The following is a 22,925-nucleotide window of genomic DNA, read 5'->3' on the forward strand; positions in this document are numbered from 1 at the left end:
TTCTTTTCCTTTCCTGAATATGTCTCTTTGCAAAACAAATATGGCTGACGATGTATCTGTTTTCGTGAAAGAAGATCTACCAAAGACAGCATTTCCTGTGTTCGAAGACATCAGAAGACAGGGGAAATTGTGTGATGTCACATTAAAGGTTAAACATACTACTAACATTGTGCTGAGCGGAATGTTGGCAAAGATATCAATGCCTAAACTCCCCCTATACATTACATGGTGCTTTTCCAGTAAAAAATTGACGCCTCAAATCAATCATCTTTTCTAAATGTCATATGATTCGTTTAACCCAAACGACCCCAGATCAAATGTGGCAGGAATCTGGGTCCGTTCGCCATAAATCACGTTCGCTACCATTCACGTTCGCCCCCTTTCACGTTGCCTCCCATTCATGTTCACCCCTTTTCAGGTTTGCACCCTTCACATTTACACCCTGTGTCCGTTTGTACCCTTTTTATAGGTTTTGTGTGAATACATTTTTAATCGTGTTCAAGAAAATGTATTGCTATAAATAAGTTTTTTGTATTGTTTCCTCAAAATAAAGTAATATTCTTATAACTTATTGTTTCCTTTAGTGTTTTATTAATTATTTTGAAGAAATGAATCATGAATAAAAGATTGTCATGAAGAATAAGGCGAAGTTCATTCATCTAAGACTTGTATTAAAAAGAAGGCCAGAAGATACCAAATCTTCTTTGATTTTATTCATACCAAGCTACATGTTGTATTTACATCAAAGCTACTTATAACAACAATCATGATTTTCAAACACAGAACAATAATAATAATAATAATAAATTCTTTATTTAAAGAGGGTAACTCAATTAGAAGTAGTCTAATTTTCATTGAGGCCCTCAAACAAAATACATGTATACAGTAAACATTCATCATGTTCATACATTCATACATTAAAATACAATATATATTACTAGTATATACACAATTCAATCATTCAAACATACAAATGGCAATAAATGGCAATAATTGGTAAAGTTTGATTAAATTTTCTTATTCTTACAATAAAAGAAAGAAAACAAATTATTCGACTTGCATAGAATTTTCAAGAAAATGATTATAACAATGTTTCTTAAATAATTCCACATTTCCACAATTTTTTATTTTGAGTGGTAAATTATTCCATACCTTTGTTGCAGAATAATGAAAAGATTTTTTTATAAAAATTTGTATTTGGTCTTGGAACAAATAGATCATTATTAGAGACAGATCGTAAGTTGTGGTGTTGCACATCATTAATATTTAGCATTGTTAAGTAATCAGGTGTTAGTCCATTTACAATTTTATACATTAGAATTGATTGTTGGTATTTAATTCTTTTGGTAAAAGATAGCCATTTTAAAGATGAAAACATAAAATTAGATGGAACAGAAATATCGCATTCAAGTATAATTCTTGCTACTCTTTTTTGAAGTTTTATGATTCTATCTGAATCTTTTTGTAATAAATTTCCCCAAACTGAACTACAATAGTCTATATATGGTAGAATATATGCATTATAAAATAGTTGTCTTGTGTGTATAGGCAAATATACTTTAATTTTAAACAAAAGTGATATTTTAGATGAGATAATCTTGCATATATACGATCAACATGATCCTCCCAGCTTAAATTTTCATCAATGTCAATTCCAAGTAATTTGAAAGAATGGACATTTTCAATACATGTTTCATTGACGGTAATACATAATTCTGATAGTTGTGTAAGTTTTTGTTTTGAACCCAATTTCATACACTTTGTTTTTTGTGCATTAATTTTCATACTGTTATTGTTACACCAAGATTGTATAGCATTTAAATCATTTTGCAATATGATGTTTATTATTTCAATGTTTTTATTATGAAAATGCAATGTTGAATCATCAGCATATAAATCCATGTCGGATTGTTTAACATGAAGTGGTAAATCATTTATGTAAATTAAAAATAAGAGAGGACCTAAAATAGAGCCTTGAGGCACTCCATTTTTTACAAACGATTTATCAGATTTAATGTTAGCGTATTGAACTTCTTGTTGTCTCTCAGACAAATATGATTTTATCCAATCTATCATATGTTCTCCGACATGATAAAATTTTAACTTTTCTAAAAGTATGGCATGGTTAATAACAATGAATAAGGTCAAAAGCCTTACTGAAATCTAAAAACACAGTACCAACTATTTCTCCATTGTCTAAATATTTTAACCATTCATCAATTAGTTTAGTCAGCGCTGTTTGACATGAATGACCTTGTCTGAAACCTGACTGAGCGATATGTAACATTTTTTTATTATTTAAGAATGCATATAACTGTGTACATACATGTCTCTCAAAAATTTTAGATATGGTATTTAAAATAGAAATTGGACGATAATTGGAGGGAATATCTGTTGGTCCTCCTTTATGTATAGCAGTTACTCTTGCAAGTTTTAATTTTTGCGGAAAACGATTCGACGTTATACTTTTGTTTATTAGAAAAGTTAGTGATGGCGATATTATCTCTGCACTTAGCTTTAAAAGTTTTGGACCAATTCCATCTAAACCTGCAGATTTATTAATATTAATGTGTTTTAGTTGTGAACACACCTCTCCAACAGAAATGATATTAATTTAAAAAATTCAGTTTCCTTTAATTTTGTACTAGTAAAAGTTTGTAGCTTAGAAAAATCCATATCTGAAGTATTATTTCCAATAAGTTTTTCAGCTATGGAAGAAAAATGAACATTTAGTGTATTAACAATATCTTTGGGGTTATAAACAGTTTGATTTTCATACTGCATTTTAGGTGGAAAAATATTATCCATTTTTGGATTTAACTCTTTAATGTGATTCCAAAGTTGTTTACTATTTTTGGAACTAGATATAGCGTTTTGATAATATTCCTTTTTTGCATTAAATATTAACGACGTTGTTTTATTACGCCACTTTTTAAAGTTTACCCAATCTTTTTTTGAATGATACATATTTCTGTATTGAATGGAATTTTTAATTTCTTCATTGAACCATTCGGCTTGTTTAAATGTTTTTACTCTTTTAGTTTTCATTGGTGCGTGCTTGTTAATAACTTGATTAAAAAGTTCATACCATTTGTCGACAGAAATATCAATATCTTCTTCCATTTCAACAATATGAAAAGGGGTTTGATGTAAGTCTGCACAAAAGGCATCTTCATTAAAGTTTTTGAAACACCTATACTTTATTTCGATATGATTTTCTTTCTTTACCTTTATATTGATTTTTCTATTTAAGCATACAGGGTAAAGGTCACTTAAAGCATATGAAGGAACATGACAATGAGCAATATTTTCAGGATTAGTAGTGTAAATATGATCAATAAGAGTTTCTGATTTGTCACATTTGGTTGCAGTGCAAATTCGTTGTTGAAGATTAAAATGGTTTATGAAATTCATCCATTTTTTATTTTCAATTTTTATCAAGTCAATATTAAAGTCCCCCATTAAAATGATCTCTTTGTTTTCTGAAAGAGCTGCATTAAATTCCTCCTCAAAAAGATCTATCCAGGACTGAGGGGAATTTGGTGGTCTGTAAACAGTACAAATGAAGAAAGGTTTAGATTTTGGAAATTCTACCTCTAACCATAAAGTTTCTAATGTGTTTATTGATAAATCAGATCTATTTTTAACTGCAATAGAATCTTTGACATAAACAAATAGACCACCACCATCCTTACTCTGGCGATCTTTTCTGAAAATTTTGTATCCTGGCACTTTACATTGTTCATTGTTAATATCAGGTTTTAAGAATGTTTCAACTAATCCAAATAAATCTAAATATTTGTTGTTTATAGTAATTATATTCTTTAACTCGTCAAATTTAGATTAAATATGTCTAACATTAAGGCATACAGCATTGAAACCTTTACATTTTAGATTAAGACAGTTTTTTTTTATAATGTTTGTTTCTATCACTTTTAGGTTTTGAGCTAAAGCTATTAGTGCAAATACCGTTTTCTGATGTATGACAATTTTCCCTGGAATTTTTGTTTTTAAAAATCTCAGCTTCAGACATAGAGTTTTGAGTACATATACATTTTGATGTATTGCAATTTGGACATAAATAGAGAAGTATATCAAAATTGTTATGAAGAAGTAATGATTTACTATGATTTGGGAATTTGTCTACAAATTGAAATACATCAGTTTTATCCTAAAATTTGTGACAGTCTTTATAATGATGACCATAAAAGCCACAATTAAAGCAGATACCATTGAATGTATTTACAATGCTTTGTCTTTTACCATACTGTTCATTATTTTCATTATTGGACTGAGAACTGTTTGTGCGGATGAAGATGTTTACAACCCTGTTAATGTTTCTAAGTAGCTGAATTGTACGCTGATTAGTAAGGTGTATGCCATCACGGTGATAGTAAGTAGACACAAGATCGCCGCCTCTGGAAACAAATGCATCCGTTTGTTTGATGATTTTAAAGTTAAGTTCTGTTGAAATCCTATGTAAGATAGTATTATAAACATCTGTATTTACGTTCCGTCTTGGACAAATTTCTGATATGACAATATCAATGTTTGGGTTTATAGATCTGACAGTTTTTATCATAAACTCGTAGTTCTCTTTGAAAAATGAATAATACCAAATTTGGCTTTGTAAATACCAATTAACAATAATCATACCTAATTAACACTTAATCATTAATCATCAAATCACAAAAAAAATATTTCATTTAAAAATTTCCAAATTTTTATTAAATATTTTGATAAATACATCTAAAAAACATCTAATCATTCAACCAGTATTTGAATAAAAATATTGTGCAAACGAATCCAGAGGGTGAATTTGTGGGGTGCGAACTTGTATTGGGAGCGAACAAACCCGATACCTGGCAGTTCATTCACAAACTCGTATATTTCAGTATTTCACACATTTAAAATTATTCTGAGTAAAGCCAAACTTGCAATTCTCATACACCTTATCGCCTTTTTGTCCAATCCCGAAAAAAACGTCACTTAGACACCTTCCCTGCAAAAATAAAGATCATCAGTAATGAGCTGAGGGAGGGAAATAATTAGAAAGTTCACATTTTGATAGATAATGAATAGATATTGACAAATTAAAGTCATAAAAATACTTATTTTGAAGTGTTTACAATGGTTTTAACTTTAAACATGTCTCTTTGAAAAGTTTTATGCACAATGCATTATTTAAACATGGCCCCATCTCATGCAGATAGCTTCAACTGGTTTTTGACATGTCCCCAAGCCTTGGGTTTTTTTAAGTCTCACCACTTCTCCCCATCAGTTTCAAAAAGAGAAGTCACTTCTCCCTATGATTCTGAAGTAGTGTGAGCCCTGCAAGGAACCAGTAATGACACACTTAAGGTTGTTTTTGTCTCTGCATTTAATCCATCATTTAAAAATATTATATGGAAACAGTTGTGTAATTCAGAACTTATCAGGATTGAAATAAATAGCAATAAGGTGTATTTGTATAATATGAGATAAAAATAAAAAAAAATCTTATTTACTTTTTGTTTTTGTTGTCAAACTATATGCCTGCTACTAGGGGACTTGTCATTTTCTTTCATTGATATTTTGCCAACAAGTAGCAATGAACCTAGATTGAAATGTTGGAATTTCTCTAATTTTTTCAAGTCCCTACATATACCTTGAACATGTTGAAGAATGAAAATAAATTAAGACCCTTTCTTCCAAAAACATGAAAATTTTATATCAGTTTGACAACTATTTTGAGCCCCCTAGGTCATTGTCCAGTGACTTTGAATTAATTAGCAATTTTGATGTTAAGTTTTCTGCTTTAGTCAGTTTGATAGGAACAACTTGTAATAGATCAATAATATTATCTTTTAAAAGAGAGGCGAAGGATACCAAAGGGACATCCAAATCATAAGTCGAAAACAAACTGACAACACATGGCCAAAAAAAGAAAAAGACAGACAACAGTACACAAAACAACATAGAAAACCAAAGACTGATCAGCAACACAAAAGTTGCATTACTATCAGCACATTTCAGTTTATCAATCATTTTGAGGCCCTGCCCCCTAGTTCATGGTCCAGCAAATTTGAATAAATTATCAATATTGCTATCCATCACATTGTTTTTTTCTGAATTTTTCTGCTGACATGCGAGACATATATCTGTGTCAACAGTTTTTATAGGACCCCAAAAAAATTTTTGGGATGGTATAATGGTATGATTGCATCATCGTCCGAAGACACATTGGTTTCCAGACAATAACTTTAGTTTAAGTTAATGGATCTCTATGAAATTTTTAAAGAAGGTTCAATACCACAAAAGGAAAGTTGGGATTGATTTTGGGGATGATGGTCCCAACCGTTTAGGAATAAGGGGCCCAAAAGGGGCCATAAACAAACATTTTTCTAGGTTCAGGATAATAACTTGTGTATAAGTATTTCGATTGCTCTGAAATTGTACAATAATGTTTAATACCACAAGTAGAAGTTTGGGATTCATATTAGGGGTTATGGGGCAAACAGTTTAGGAATTAAGGGCCTAAAAGGGGCCAAAAACAACAATTTTTGTAGTTTCCGGACAATAACTTGTGTGTAAGTGTATGGATATCTCTGATATTGTACCATAAGGTTCCATATCACAAAGGGAAGGCTGGGATTGAGTTTGGGGGTAATTGCCTCAAACATGTAGGAATTAGGGACCAAAAAGGGCCAAAAACATGCATAATTCTAGTTTCCAAACAATAACTTGTGTTAGATGTGTATGGATCTCTCTGAAATGGTACTACAAGGTTCCATACTACAAAGGAAAGAATTGGATCGAGTCTTGGGGTAATTGCTCCAAGGGGGGATTCCAAAAGTCACGGGTTTAAAGAATTCATATTTTTTTCAAAAATTTTCAAATTTCAAATTTTATAAAAGTTTCAAGAAGTAATCTTCAATTGCACAGTATTGCGCAATAGATTTGTAAGATCTTTTACCACATTTATTTTGTGTCAGAAACCTATATATATTATGTCAAAAATTTGATCACATTCAAAATTCAGACAGTATCAAGCTTGAATATTATATCCAAATTTGCCCCAACTGTTCAGGGTTCGACCTCTGCGGTCGTATCAGGCTGCGCTCAGCGAAGCATTTTATTTGTCTCTCCTGCGATGAATGTCGCAGTATGCGAGACATAGGTATTACTATCCAGTGGTTGCAGCGTAAACTATTTGTATAAAGCTTTATATTTCAGAAGGTAAAAGACCTGGATGCTTCATACCTTGTATGCAGATACCTTATGTTCTGAAGTTTCCGTCTGTCATATGTCCATTGTCCTTGACCTCATTTTCATGGTTGAGCGACTGCTTGAAATTTTTTTTTATTTTTTTGTCATGTGAATTTCTCGCTTATTATGAGTAATAGGATAACTATATTTCGTATATGGGTTCCTTGCAATGTCTACATGTCTGTCAGACAGGGTTCACCTGACCTCAACCTCATTTATAGGATCAGGGATCAAGGTTAAAGTTACATGATTAGGTCCATTTCTCAGATACTATAACTAGAAGGTCAACTGTATGTGGTGTATGGAATGATTGTAAGGAGTACATGTCAGTCTGGCAGGTTTTATCTGACCTTGACCTCATTTTCATGGTTCATTGGTTAATGTTAAGTTTTTGTGTTTTGGTCTGTTTTTCAGATACTTTCAGCAATTGGTCAACTATATTTGGTGTATGGAATGATTGTAAGGTGTATATGTCTGTCTTGCAGGTATCATCTGACCTTGACCTCATTTTCATTGTTCATTGGTCAATGTTATTACTTAAGCTCTTGTGTTTTGGTCAGTTCTTCAAATTTTTAAGCTGTAGGTCAACTATCTTTGGTGTATGGAACGATTGTAAGGTGTCCATGTCAGACAGACAGTCTGTCTGGTAGGTATCATCTGACCTTGACCTCATTTTCATGGTTCATTGGTCAATGTTAAGCTTTTGTCTTTTGATCTGTTTTAGTAACCATAAGCAATAGGTCAATTATATTTGGTGTATGGAATAATTGTAAGGTGTACATGTCTGTGAGTGTCTCTCAGGATTTATCTGACCTTAATCTCATTGTCATGAATCTTAAAAAAATGTAAAGTTTATGTGATGCTTGTAGTGAAACCTTGATTTTTAAGACTTTCAACATAAAATCAATGGTCAGTAAAGCAGGAGAGACAATTCAGCATGTGCACTCTTGTTTTTATATAAGTAACAAGAATAATTTTGCAACACCTTTCTCATCCAAATACTAAAAAAATTATGGTTCATATTTCTTCAAGTCTACACTATTTGTCATAATTTATTTCTAGAAATTAAGAATCATAAACAAATTCATTGGATTTACCAAGTTATTATACCCCACACAACAAAGAAAATAAGTATAATGTTTTTGACCCGTCAGTCCGTTTGTCCATCAGTCCTGTTCTTTTCATTGCAACTCCTCGGAAACCATACAACAGAATTTCAGGAATCTTTGTAGATAATTAGAACATATTATGTAGATGTTCATATCCACAAGAATTTTTATCAGTTGACTTTTGAAGGAGTTATGAGCATCTGTATTGGTATCTGCCATATCTGCTGCTGGTATATTGTCATTACTTAAAACCATTAGATATCTTCTCAGAAACAATTTCGACATTTAAACGAAATCTTTTACTAATGATACTGGGAAGATCGTTAACTAATTTACAGTTTTTGTGGACAAACCTAAGTAAGAAATGACGACCACAAAGGAACATAAATAAAACCATACAAATAGTACATGCATGCAGGTTCTCAGATACCATCTCGCATATGAAAATCACGTCATGAAGAAATGCACCTAATGTGTTCCTCTCCTAATTTTGAGTTTTTTCTGCTATCCAAAATCAAAGTTGTGGAACATATTTTATCAGAATCATTTGGTTATCCATGCAATTAGAGTCTCCTCCATGACAGTATTGAACATTAAAACTAAATATTAAATAAACGACACTGCTAATTTTTATTGTTTGGTACAGGTAAGCTGTCACTGTGCAACACAGTTTAACATAGAACCCTATGGGGAAAAAACAGAGAACTCTTTTTGTCAGAAAACACTGTCAAACATCCAAACATTCTATCCACACTGATCTGTGTCCACACTTGTTATATAAGTAAAAAAGTTAAATATATTTTCTTTTCTTTAACTTTTCTTGACTACATTGCTGTAACTGAGTGTTTATTTGTCTGTCTTTAATAGTTATCTTTACTATTCATAAATATATAATTTCAGGGGACAATGAAAATCTCATTTGTCTGTTATCTTCAAAACACTGCTCATTTGCAATTCTCCAAGGAGCAATTTTTGAAGGTGTTGCCAATGAAACAACTCCACCCGAGACCAAATGACATAGAACTTAACAACTATAGGTCACAGTACAGCCTTCATTAATGAGCAAAAAACATACCACATAGTCACCTATAAAAGGCCCCAAATAACAAACATAAAACAATTCAAACGAGAAACAAAAATGGTCTGAAATATGTACAAAACAATGAACGAAAAACAGATATGATATATACAGCAACAAACGACAACCATTGAATTACAGCTCCTGACTTGGGACAGACACATACAGAATGTAGCAGGGTTCAACTTGTTTGCAAGTGCCCAACCCTCCCCCTAACCTAGGACAGTGGTGTAAATTTGATAGTACAAAATGTTCCCTGCATTTATTGTATATATATTACACAATTTTGTAGAAAGCCTGAGTGTAACTTTGATAAAGTGATTATTTAGTTATGCTACTTTGTACAAGCATCTAAGTTTTCATAAAAAATTATAATGCTCTTTTACATTGCTGTTTATTGATATTACTGTGAAAGTACTTTTATTCGTGGGGTACGAACTTTCGTGGTTTTCGTGGATGGCTTTATCAACGAATTTAAGTGTCCAACGAAATGTAACAACTTTTGTCCAAATCAAAACATGGAAAGATCTCCTGTAGGTTGACTACATGGATACGGGCATATACGAGAAACTATTGAATATCAGCAAACGCACTATGAACTATATGCAGTGGCGTAGTACCTGTGTAGCATGTACAACTTCGGACAGGATTTTTATTTTACAAAAAAACCTAAGCTGTACGACTTTTAACCTTTGAATTCTCATGAAAATTTAGATTTTAAAGATGAAAGTCAGACTTCCTGATATATGATGATGAAGTTTTTTCTCCTCATAATTCTCTCACGACAAAAAAAAAATCATATTGGGCTTGCTTTTTTATTTCATACGTATTATTTAATCCGTATTAGTTCAAGGTACATTTGTAGCAATTTTTATGCAACCTTTTTCTTTAATTGACATGTTTATGATCCAATTAACACCTTTGATGATCGTTAATCTTTTGATCATTCGATCTCGAGTTTATAAGTGTCACTACATCTGATTACAATACACGTGCGCAACAATTAAAATGTTTACTGTGCAATTTCCTTCAATCAAGGCAATTTGTATTCTGAGATGAATAAACTTATTTCGGAAAGCAATTATTATTTTATCAAAAATTGAATGTTGTCAGAAATGAAAGACCAACATATGTAGGTGAAAATGAACACCATATGAATAATTTCAAGAATCTTCGTTTCTGGTGGGTTTAAATTCTTATTCCAATTGTTTTTTTCTTCAGAAAACTAAAATTCCACGAATTTAAGAACCCACGAACATGTAATTTTTGCTCAATCCACGAAAATTGATACCCACGAATAAAAGTACTTTCACAGTAATTGCTTTCTTGTTTAATCACTTTAATATGGTTTTGTAATTTCAGTTGACAATAATCAGTTCTGTTTGATTATTTACAGGTTGGAGACAGAAAATTTACAGCACACAGAATAGTGTTAGCTGCTACTATACCATACTTCAATGCCATGTTCACCCATGATATGGTGGAGTCTAAACAAGATGAGATTACCATGCAAGGAATAGATCCAAATGCTTTGGAAGCCCTTGTTAATTTCGCATACAATGGAAAAGTGCAGATTGGTGTAGATAATGTACAAATACTACTAGTGGCTGCAAGTTTTTTACATCTGCAGGCTGTCAAAGAAGCTTGCTGTGACTTCTTGAAAAAAAGACTTAAACCATATAACGTTTTAGGAGTAAGAACATTTGGGGACCAGTACATGTGTACCAGTTTAGTGGAGGCTACAAATAAATACCTTCAGAAACATTTCAAAGAAATAATGAAATCTGAGGAATTTTTCAACCTCAGTCTTACTGATGTATTGGAGATCATAACAAGAGATGAGTTGAACATCGATTCTGAAGAACAAGTTTTTGAGGCAGTGATAAACTGGGTAAAACAGAACACAGAGGAGAGATGTAAGGCATTACCAGAACTGATGGTTAAAGTTAGACTACCATTACTAACACCTCATTACTTGTCTGACAGGGTAGCCACGGAAGAACTCATTAAAAACTCATTGCAATGTCGAGACCTCCTAGATGAAGCAAAAGACTACCACTTGATGCCAGAGAGGAGAACTCTTCTACAAACATTTAAAACAAGACCAAGATGTTGTTCAGACATTCCTGGCATCATCTATGCCGTAGGAGGCTTGACGTCTTCTGGATATTCCATGAACTTGGTGGAATGTTATGACCCCATTGTCAATAGATGGACAGTTGTAGAACCAATGACAACGATCAGAAGTAGAGTTGCTGTGTCTGTTCACATTGGTTGTTTGTATGCCATAGGAGGGTATGATGGAGAAGATAGATTAAATACTGTAGAAGTGTATAAACCAAGCAATAAAACATGGAAAACAGTTTGCAAAATGCATTGTAAACGAAGTGCACATGGAGCTACATCCTTAGGTAAACATGTTTATGCTTGTGGTGGCTATGATGGCGTTTCATCACTCAGAACTGTAGAAATATATGACCCAGACGCTGACAGTTGGACCATGGTAGCTAGTATGTTAAAACACAGAAGTGCTGCAGGTGTTGCCTGTCTTGATGGAGAAATATTTGCATGTGGCGGTCATGATGGATTATCAATTTTTGATTCAGTGGAGTGCTACAATCCTTCCACCAATACTTGGAGGTACATACCTAACATGTTAACAAAACGATGTCGTCTCGGTGTAGCTACATTAAATGGGAAACTGTATGTGGCTGGTGGATATGATGGATCTATCTTTTTAAATAGCGTTGAATGTTACGATCCTCAGAAAAACGAATGGGCTTATGTTAAACCACTGCAGATAAGAAGAAGTCGTGTTGCTATGGTAGCTTCATATGGAAAACTATTTGCAATTGGTGGATATGATGGTATTGTTCAGTTAACTACAGTGGAATGTTATGAGCCCGACAAGGATGAATGGAAATCATTACAGCCTATGTGTGCTCATGAAGGTGGAGTTGGTGTAGGAGTACTTCCCATTGACTTAGATTCTTAATCTGTTTAGTGTAGATGAAAATACTTGAAATGTACGAAAATAAGAACTAGATATGGCAAAACCCATGTTATGCTACATATGAAACCCAAAAATGAATTTGGATCAAAATACACAAAAGAAAAGTATAGGAGTTGCATGAAGGAAAGTTTAATTGAAATTGAAATTACAAAAATTTTCTAGCTTAAACATGTTTAAGTACCTTTAATTTGATATTCATTCCCTTGGTTATTAGTACCAGGTTATGTGTACATTTAAATAGTAAATTTTCTTTATGAATATAAAATGTTGGGTATTCATCAATGAAACAGCAAATAAAGACACAAAATACCTAAAGAATCTAGCCTTGTTCATCTGTCTGCTCTTCATATGTGTAACTCCTCACAGAGCAGTGACAGGATTTTATGAGACTCTCTGGATGATGGTATTTTAATTTTTTATCCTAATGATTTAGATGGTTTCTGATAGCAGCAAAACATGGACATTTGCCATATCTTCACAAAAGGTGTAATTAGTGTATGAATTTTGTGTTTTTGAAGTTCATATTATTTTCACCAGATAGTTGCAATATGAATACTTCTTGCAATATTTTTTTTCACTGTAGAGGTTGGTCTGTATGTGATATTTATTTTTTTTTTGTGGTTAAAATAGCAAAATTGTGATAATACATATATATATAACATGTACATTTATTATGATCATTTCTCAAATTCTAGTCTTAATATATTCAGAATCATATAGAATTTAGAAAAAGTAAGTTACCAATAAGAATGGCCAGACATTAAATGATTTAATAAACAATGATTAATGTCTCACAGATACAAATTATAAAAGTTCATTCAACATAAACTTTCATAAATCCATAGAATTAACTGTTCTTAAAAGTTCCTTTTGTGATTGAAATAACAGTAGTATTAATGGTATAAATATGTATAATGTGAGTAAAAGTGCATTCATTTAAATTGAATGATTTAGAATTCTGCAGAGTTTGGAATTCAATCGATTTGCCTTACAAATGACTTAAACATCAAGAATTCATTTCCATTTTATGATAAGTGTCAATGTTAAAAGTGCAATCTGTGGATGACCTTAATTATTGTACATTTTGTGTTTAGTTTTGAATTTTATTATACTAATTTTAATTACCCAAAAAAACCTGTTTCAGTATTCTCCCAAGCAGTCTATACGCTCAACCACAGGGCAAGCAGCCCAGGCTTATTAAATTACTATCAGGCCTGCAAGATTTTCTACTACAAGCTAATAAAAAACTTCACAAAATTTTCCAAGAAAAAGAGTGTCTGGCTTGGGGTTGCAAAAGTTTATCCCGAAGACTGCCTAAGTATTTTCAAATAGCACAGTTTCCCCTGAAATTATAGCACTACATTTACAATACATTCTGTTATAAAATCTATTCAGATAGACCAAACCATCATCATGATAATACATATAGCACTACAGTACCATGGTGTTGTATGGTCCTGGGGAGAACACTGTAGCATAATTCTTAGAAATACCTTTATAACCTGTGAATTCAAGGTGAATTTGATGTAATATGTACATGTATGTTCTATATTTGTTTGATTAAAAGATGGGACCAGTTACCATATGTTTAATATTGGTATTTATTATTAAGGGCCATGGGACAGAGCTAGAGGTTGAATATAATAATGAAATTCATGATTGGAAGACTTGTTAACTTAATTTCATTCTTGAATGACCTGAATGTTAATCTTTTAACATTTTTTCGTGATGGACCATCAAAAATGGCACATTGTTGCATTTACAGAGATGGCAGGTCAACATTGCATTAAATATTTGAAATTGATACATTTATTGGTTTCTTCTAGACTAAACAAATGGTATTTAAGACCAGGAGAAAATACATGTACCATTGGTCAAATTTTATAATAGGATTGGACATGTCTTCCTTTGGACTGTAAGTACAAGTTAGCATACCAGCATACCGTTTGGTAAGCTTTGCACTGTCATGTGTCTAGCTTTTAAAGTCTTTGTTTAAAACTATTCGTCTGGAACAATAATGGAATATTCTATTATCTTCTTTTTCAGTTGTGGGCCTCGGTGGCCAAGTGGTATTATTGTAATCACTAGCCAGTCAACACTGAGGTTGTTAGTTCGAACCCCGCTCGTGCCGGTGCACTCGACTCCAATCTTAATTGACTAAGATTGTCAGTGTTCCTATCGAAGGTCATGGTTTTCTCCGGCTTCCTCCACCAATAAAAACCGGCCGCCATGAAATAGCCCAAATGTGGCGTTAAAACACCAACAATCAATCAATCTTTTTCAGTCAACATTGATCAAAAGATTTGTCACCTTTTTTACATTTAAGCCACTTGGATATTTCTGTTTTGTACATTTCTCTTATTTAGCAGTATATTTCTGTAGATTTTGATAACTAGGGTATCTGTAAATTGTCTGAGTGATTCTGGTCGAGGTATATTGTTTTAGAACATCATGAATGATATTGTAACCAGGGTTGTTTAGGGCAGTATTCCTATACTCGAAGAATCATAGACATTAACCTTGTCACAAAAAAAATAATGATCATCAAACCCTGCATTCGTGGTCAAGGCCTCGTTGACCTGTTGGCTGGACATGTACACCTTTCAATGTTTGTTTAGGTATGTTTTATAGCCATTAATATAAAGAACACCTATAAATCACAAAATTTTGAACCCCCTGTTGCATTTTACTTTCAAATTTTTTTTCATGCGGACAACAAACACGCACAGGTCACAGAATATGAGACAGAGGGAGGTCAACTGGAACATTTATCCCTCTCTCATCAATGGACCTTGAAAATCAGGTTGATGTCAGTTCGACTTCAAAATAAGATGTTACCTTACAACAATTCAATGCACCAACGCAGTTTGTCTTTTAAGTCATAGAAATTGAAAGATATGTGATATAAAATATAGCCATTGAACCATAAAAATAAGGTCAAGGACAAAGAACTTATGTCATAGTAAACTACATTTTAAGACATCTGTATACAAAATAGACTATCCAGCTTTTCTTCCTTCTGAAATATAAAAGAACAGAGTTCCAATGTCCCTGTGTTGCATATATTTCATCTGTCCAAGGGTAACAACTAAAAAAGATCTTTAAAATTTTTTATATATGTCTTAGAGAAATGTACCGGTAGGCTTGAGAGCACCTAAGATGCAATTCTCCGGAAAATTAACATTTCCAAGGAGCCTAATTCTGTTAAAAAAAAGTTGATCTGCACTGATTTTTGAACATATCTGAAAAATTGCTGATATAAACCTTTGATATAAATTTCATAACTATCTGGCAAGAGTTGTACATGCAAGAGTGATTGCTTGACCGGACCGACAGACACATGGATGCACATCCTGAACTTCAATATCTGCCACAATGTGTTGCGCGGTAGACAAAAAAGACTAGTAACAATAATTTATGTTGCTGCAGTGTTCATCCCATAATAATACCATCTTATTTCTAAAATTTTTAGCATCACATCCACAACAATAAATAAGAACAATGATGTACACGTTGTCATGCTAAGCATACTCAAGTATATGCAAACATAAATTACATGTAGGTGCAACAGTTCCCAGGAGTGCTCACATTACAACTGATCACTACTAAGCTGCTGATAATATGAGGTCATTCTGTTCTTAAGTTTCTCAGATAAGTGTTACAAAAATATTTGTTTATATTTGAACATATTTTTATAGTAAAGTATCAGTAAACAGGAAATAGGTGTCTGAAAAGTGCTAGTGTTAACATGTCAAACTCATCACTGTCAAGCTACTGACCAAAAATGAAGTCAATTTATTCAATAGTGCACGAGAAATGTGTGACGAACCGAGTATCAGCACACAGAAAGTAGGAATCAACAATCGAAAAATGCTCACAAGTTACAACTCATCAATGTCAAGCTGTTGACTAGCTGCGTAACTGTAGCTCTTAGGTCCTTAAGATATTTCTTCACAATTTGCAAAGAGCTACGGTTCCGCAGTTAGCTGTTGACCAAATTTGAAGTCATTCTATTCAGTAGTACATGAGAAAAGTGTGACAGAAATATTTGTTGGACAAACAGAGGGACATATAAGGTGAATTTAATACAGCCCTTACTCCTAGAGAGGGGTTTGATATTCATTATGGTATATATCAGTGTTCCAGCTAGGATTTCAAAAGGGCAGGGAGCCAATCATGAAAAGGGCACTTTAGCACGATGATTGATATTTCAAAAAGGGCATGTCAAACATTGTCTTATGTTAACTGCAGGGGTTTCAGCTAGGAGTTTTTAGGGGGTTTAGTCACTTTTACGCTAGATGAAAATCAACCTTATTTTGGGTAACAGTATTAAAGGAACCATGCAAGGAAGTATATTACTAGCTCAGTCTTCCCTAGAACATTTTTGATGCATGGTAGGTCTAAGGTTAAGTTGCAATGCAGAGCACAGCGGCGTTTTGAAGAATTATTTTTATTTCATTAGTGAAATGAATTGTGCATGTCGGTTAAAATACTACACTAGATCTGCAATACAGTCAGGAACAATACCTTACATTTTCTCCAGGGGCTAACCTGGATCCCAAAACTTTTTTCCAAGGGCCCAGTAGAAATTTTAAGGCCCTACCAGGGTATTTTTACTACAGGTACATACTTATTAATAGTCTTGAATGTTCTTATAAAGGCCATTATATATGTTTGAAATGCCTAATACATGTAGCCCAGTGTTTCTGATTATGATAGAAATAATAAATGAATTATAATAAACCATATTGAGTTTTTCAGAATTAAAATCCATTTAACCATGTCTTTTCAGACTGTTAAACTTATATTTGTAATATTATATATAAATAAAATGCTCCGCAGGGCGCAGCTTGATACGACCGCAGAGGTCGAACCCTGAACAGTTTGGGGCAAGTATGGACACAACATTCAAGCTTGATACAGCTCTGAATTTGGATTGTGATTAAATATTTGACACAGCATAGGTTTCTGACACAGAATGAATGTGGTCTAAGAACTTAAAAATTTTAAATTGGACATTCACCTATTATGGTCCAATATCCAAAATCTAAATACATGGTTAGAACCCCAAGAATTCAATTTTTGATGAAATCAAACAAAGTTTAATTTTGGACCCTTTTGACCTCAATGTGGACAAAGTTGATAACGGGGCCCAAAAATCAAAAATCTAAATACATGGTTAGATTCAGCATATCAAAGAACCCCATATATTCAATTTTTGTTGAAATCAAACAAAGTTTAATTTTGAACCCTGATTTGGACCAACTTGAAAACTGGGCCCATAATCAATCAAAGAGCTGAAAGCTCTGAGGAAAAATGACGCCACTGTCTCTAATATTGTGATATTTTTTATGCAAGTCTTGATTTTCACATACCGTATAATAAGTTTAACATTGCAACATGTCTCGTAAGCATATAATTGATATTCGTATATGTGTCTGTTTTTTTCAGTACAAATGAATAGGTCAAGACTACCTGAATGATCTAAAGTATCCAATTACTACTGGCTGTTTTTTTGTATAAATAAATAGGCCAAGACTACCGGAATGGTCTACAATATCCAATGACTACTGGCTGTTCTTTTGTACTAATAAAAAGGTCAAGACTATTTGAATGATCTACAATATCCAATGCCTACTGGCTGTTCTTTTGTACTAATAAAAAGGTCAAGACTATTTGAATGATCTACAATATCCAATGACTACTGGCTGTTCTTTTGTACATACGGTATAAATAAAGACTACCTGAATGATCTAAAGTATTCTAAGTAATGTGATTTTTTTCTTGCAATTACATTTTTCTAAATAAGAATATAGACTACTAGTATCCCTTTCAAACTAAATGATTATGAAGAGCCTGTTGTTAGCAAGCTCTTATACCCCACATACTCATTAAATAAGTTACTAGTGACCTAGTTATTTCTGTTACTTGAAGCAAATTATATTTCTGTATATTTAGACAATAGTATAATATTGTTTTACTAGTTTTATTTCACCTTGAAGATTAGACAAATAGGGATACTCCTTCGATTTTTTATTTCATGTCAGTCAGGTCGCTTTATATAAAACTTGAAACCACTTCTCTGCCATATTGTTATTTTATAACAATTCTGCCTTGACCATGTTGACCCATGTAATTGATATTCATTCTTTAACCAAATATCATAGTCAGTTAGTTTTTGATTTTGCACTCCCACACCACCTTCCATGTCTTTCAGGTCAAATGTCTGTCTCCATTTAAGTTAATGACATTGAACAATCATGGTATTAAACACAATTTCAATAGTGATAATGCTGTTCTCGTGGGTCACCATATATTCAACTTGGGTAGCATTCCAGTTATTGAAATTTGTGTCAGATTAGAACAATGATCTAGATCTTTAGGAATGGATCTTATAATTTAACATGGAGCCATAGTATGGGACCCCTACACGGTAACAAAAAAAAACAAGCTTGAAAGGATACAATGTCAAGCGGCAAAATCTACCACCAGAGATTACAAGTCAAAAGAGGATGGACGGGATACGTCTCTAAAATGCTTGCTGAACTGGAACTACAGCAAGATCTCCAGACAAGACGAACAAAGCGTTGAAGCCAGAAGTTAATATTTATGTAAAAAGTAGTTGAGGGGCTGATTCCCGCTATTGAACCATATTGTCATTCTATAATATCATTGCGTAAGTATTTCTGTATTGGCCTTGTTATTGGTCCATGTCTTGGGTGTATTGGTCTGAGGCGAAGCGGAAGGCCAATACTGCTGGCCGAGGACCAATAATAAGGCCAATACAGAAATACACGTAATTAGTATCTTTATTAATTAACTACAGTGTTACAATATTTTTTTTATTTCATTTCACAAGAGATAAACATTTTTACCTTGAAGTGGAACTATCCAAATCTCAGTTTCCTTTTATAAGATGCAATATCTAATGATTCGGTGCCGTTTTACTGCTGGCCGAGAACCAATAATAAGGCCAATACAGAAATACACGTAATAGTATCTTAATTAATTAACTACAGTGTTACAATATTTTTTTTTATTTAATTTCACAAGAGATAAACATTTTTACCTTGAAGTGGACCTATCCAAATCTCAGTTTCTTTTTATAAGATGCAATATCTAATGATTCGGTGCCGTTTGAAGTATCTTCAGCCTTTTCTCATCTGATGAATTTTTCTACCCTTTCCAGTCACTATAAAGTGTTACAACTTTAATTTAGACACAAAACACAAATAGTAATTGGAAAGGTACTGCCATTACATGTGTAATGCAAATATATTTAAAAAAAAAATAATATAAGAGTTGAAATTGATACAACTATTCATAAGCCAATTGACCAAAGAACGAAGATTTGCACAATTACAGAATGCATATGCCTGGTTCGGGTTTAAAAATAAACGACCGTTTAAATACAAAACATGAGAAGCGACAATAAACAGTAAAAATCGATTTGTACCATCGGCATCGACATGATGAAATTATGAGGTCGTCAAGAAATGAACTTTGTGATAATTTACTCGTTCCCCAAACCTGAAATAATCCCATCGTCTACTTTCAAAATGCTTTTTAAATGAATGGGACCGTCTTAAACCTAAAATATATGCCATACTGAACGTTACAGCTTGTTTATGGTGAGTAAACCTGCGTCTTACAAACAACTGTTTACTTTCAGTTTGAGTTTATCGTGACTTACGATCTAAGAACTAGAGACGTTCCGAAATCCTGTTTTGTAAACAAAGATTCATACGCACCGCGTGGGTATAACCGTATTACTAATTTCCGATTTTTAAAATCTTCGTAAATCTGGATAAAGACCAGTTTCTATCCAATGGATATCAAAATGATTCCGATTTTCACTTTTTTAATGATTGTAAAGTTGAAATGGCATGAAAGGCTGACATTATTTAGGAGAACAATTTTGTCTAGCGATTGCTGATCATTGGAGGGTAAAAAGTCCAACACCATAACAAAACGGATCTATTTATCATGTATACATACCGATTGTTTACGATTGTAAGACATGTGCATAAAAGTGTAAGCTCGAATAAATATGTAAAATATAACAAAGGGATATCTCCAAATACCATTTAATAACAAAAAACATATGGACAGGTCAAGATATCTTTTTGGTAAATAAAATAAAGTATGTAAACTGGTTCCCGTCCGACTACAACACTTTGTTAGAGTGTAGCGTAATACAAGCAGATTCCAGTTAGTATGTAAAATCAATCTCCCATACAGACAGAGTTGTCGTCCTTTCCTCCTCAATCTGGAGGAAAGGACGACAACTCTGTCTGTATGGGAGATTGATGTAAAATAGTAAATATGAAACCGAGTGCGGTAGGCGGAGGCAATAATCGACTTCCGTAAGTTCTGGTCAATGGTATCGGAAACATGCCGCTGGTACGTCATTTTCCAAAAATCTAAATACATGTTTAGATTCAGCATATCAAAGAACCCTAAAAATTCAATTTTTGTTAAAATCAAACTTAGTTTAATTTTGGACCCTTTGGACCTTAATGTAGACCAATTTGAAAACAGAACCAAAAAATAAGAATCTAAATACACGGTTAGATTTGGCATATCAAAGAACCCCAAGAATTCAAGAATAAAACCCCATTGAAATTGGTCAAGAAATAAGCAATTTATACGAAGTATCTTCTTTTGCACAATACTGTGCAATTGAATATTTCTTGCTATTGCGCAATACTGCACAATTGACAATTTCTTGCTATTGCGCAATATTGTGCTATTGGATATTTCTTGCTATTGCGCAATACTGTGCAATTGAAGATTTCTTGCTATTGCGCAATACTGTGCAATTGAAGATTTCTTGCTATTGTGCAATACTGTGCAATTGAAAATTTCTTGCTATTGCACAATACTTATTATATAAAAATTTACACATCCTGTTTGGTTTGTATCTCCTACCATATCATTATTATTTGCATTTAAATATAAATCAGAAATAACCAACTTAAAATGGAAAATTTTAAAAGAAAAAAAAAAAGGAAAAAAAAAAAAATCCCCCCCCCCAAATTTTTTGAACCCCCTTATGATTCATCACCCCCAAACTCAATCCCAGCCATCCCTTTGTGGTATGGTACCTTGCAGTACAATTTCAGAGAGATCCATACACTTGAACACAAGTTATTGTCTGGAAACTAGAAAAATGTGTTTTTTGGCCCCTTTTTGGCCCCCAATTCCTAAACGTTTCGGGCAATTACCCCCAAACTCAATTCCAGCTTTCCCTTTGTGATATGGAACCTTGTAGTACAATTTCAGAAATATCCAAACACTTACACACAAGTAATTGTCATGAAACTAGAACAAGAGTGCACACGCTGAAATGTCTCGCCTTCTTTACTAATCATTGATATTATGTTGATAGTCCTAAATATAAAGCTTTATTACAACTGTCACATAAACTTAACATTAACCAAGTAAACTAAACATTGACCAATGAACCATGAAAATGAGGTCAAGGTCAGATGAACCATGCTAGGCAGGCATGTACAGCTAACAATTCTTCCATACAACAAATAGAGTTGACCTATTGCTTATAGTTTAAGAAAAACAGACCAAAACACAAAAACTTAACACTGAGCAATGAACCTTGAAAATGAGGTCAAGGTCAAATAAAACCTGTGTGACTGCCAAATAGATCATAAAATATTTCCATACACCAAATATAGTTGAACTATTGCATACAGTATAAGAAAAACAGACCAAAACACAAAAACTTAACTATAACCACTGAACCATGAAAATGAGGTCAAGGTCAGATGACACCTGCCAGTTGGACATGTACACCTTACAGTCCTTCCATACACCGAATATACTAGACCTATTGCTTATAGTATCTGAGATATGGACTTGACCACCAAAACTTAACCTTGTTCATTGATCCATGAAATGAGGTCGAGGTCAAGTGAAAACTGTCTGACGGGCATGAGGACCTTGCAAGGTACGCACATACCAAATATAGTTGAACTATTGCACATAGTATTAGAAAAAAAGACCAAAACTCAAAAACTTAACTTTGACCACTGAACCATGAAAATGAGGTCAAGGTCAGATGACACCTGCCCGCTAGACATGTACACCTGACAATCATTCCATACACCAAATATAGTAGACCTATGGCATACAGTATAAGAAAAACAGACCAACACACAAAAACTTAACTATAACCACTGAACCATGAAAATGAGGTCAAGGTCAGATGACACCTGCAGTACACCTTACAGTCCTTCCATACACCGAATATACTAGACCTATTGCTTATAGTATCTGAGATATGGACTTGACCACCAAAACTTAACCTTGTTCATTGATTCATGAAATGAGGTCGAGGTCAAGTGAAAACTGTCTGACGGGCATGAGGACCTTGCAAGGTACGCACATACCAAATATAGTTATCCTATTACTTATAATAAGAGAGAATCTAACATTACAAAAAATCTTAACTTTTTTT

The 22,925-nt window shown here is 33.1% G+C and overlaps 1 protein-coding gene across 1 annotated transcript; it reads left to right on the top strand.

Moving 5' to 3' along the window:
* On the top strand, positions 1–14,040 carry LOC127700202 (kelch-like protein 18). Its single transcript, XM_052203612.1, has 2 exons — positions 1–148; positions 10,832–14,040. Exons 1-2 carry the CDS (start codon positions 20–22, stop codon positions 12,428–12,430), a joined length of 1,728 nt encoding a protein of 575 aa, XP_052059572.1. The 5' UTR covers positions 1–19; the 3' UTR covers positions 12,431–14,040.
* The last annotated feature ends 8,885 nt before the right edge of the window (positions 14,041–22,925 follow it).

The sequence above is a fragment of the Mytilus californianus genome, unplaced genomic scaffold (genome assembly GCF_021869535.1).
Source record: "Mytilus californianus isolate M0D057914Y unplaced genomic scaffold, xbMytCali1.0.p SCAF_1, whole genome shotgun sequence".
In the NCBI taxonomy this organism is placed as follows: Eukaryota; Metazoa; Mollusca; class Bivalvia; order Mytilida; family Mytilidae; genus Mytilus; species Mytilus californianus.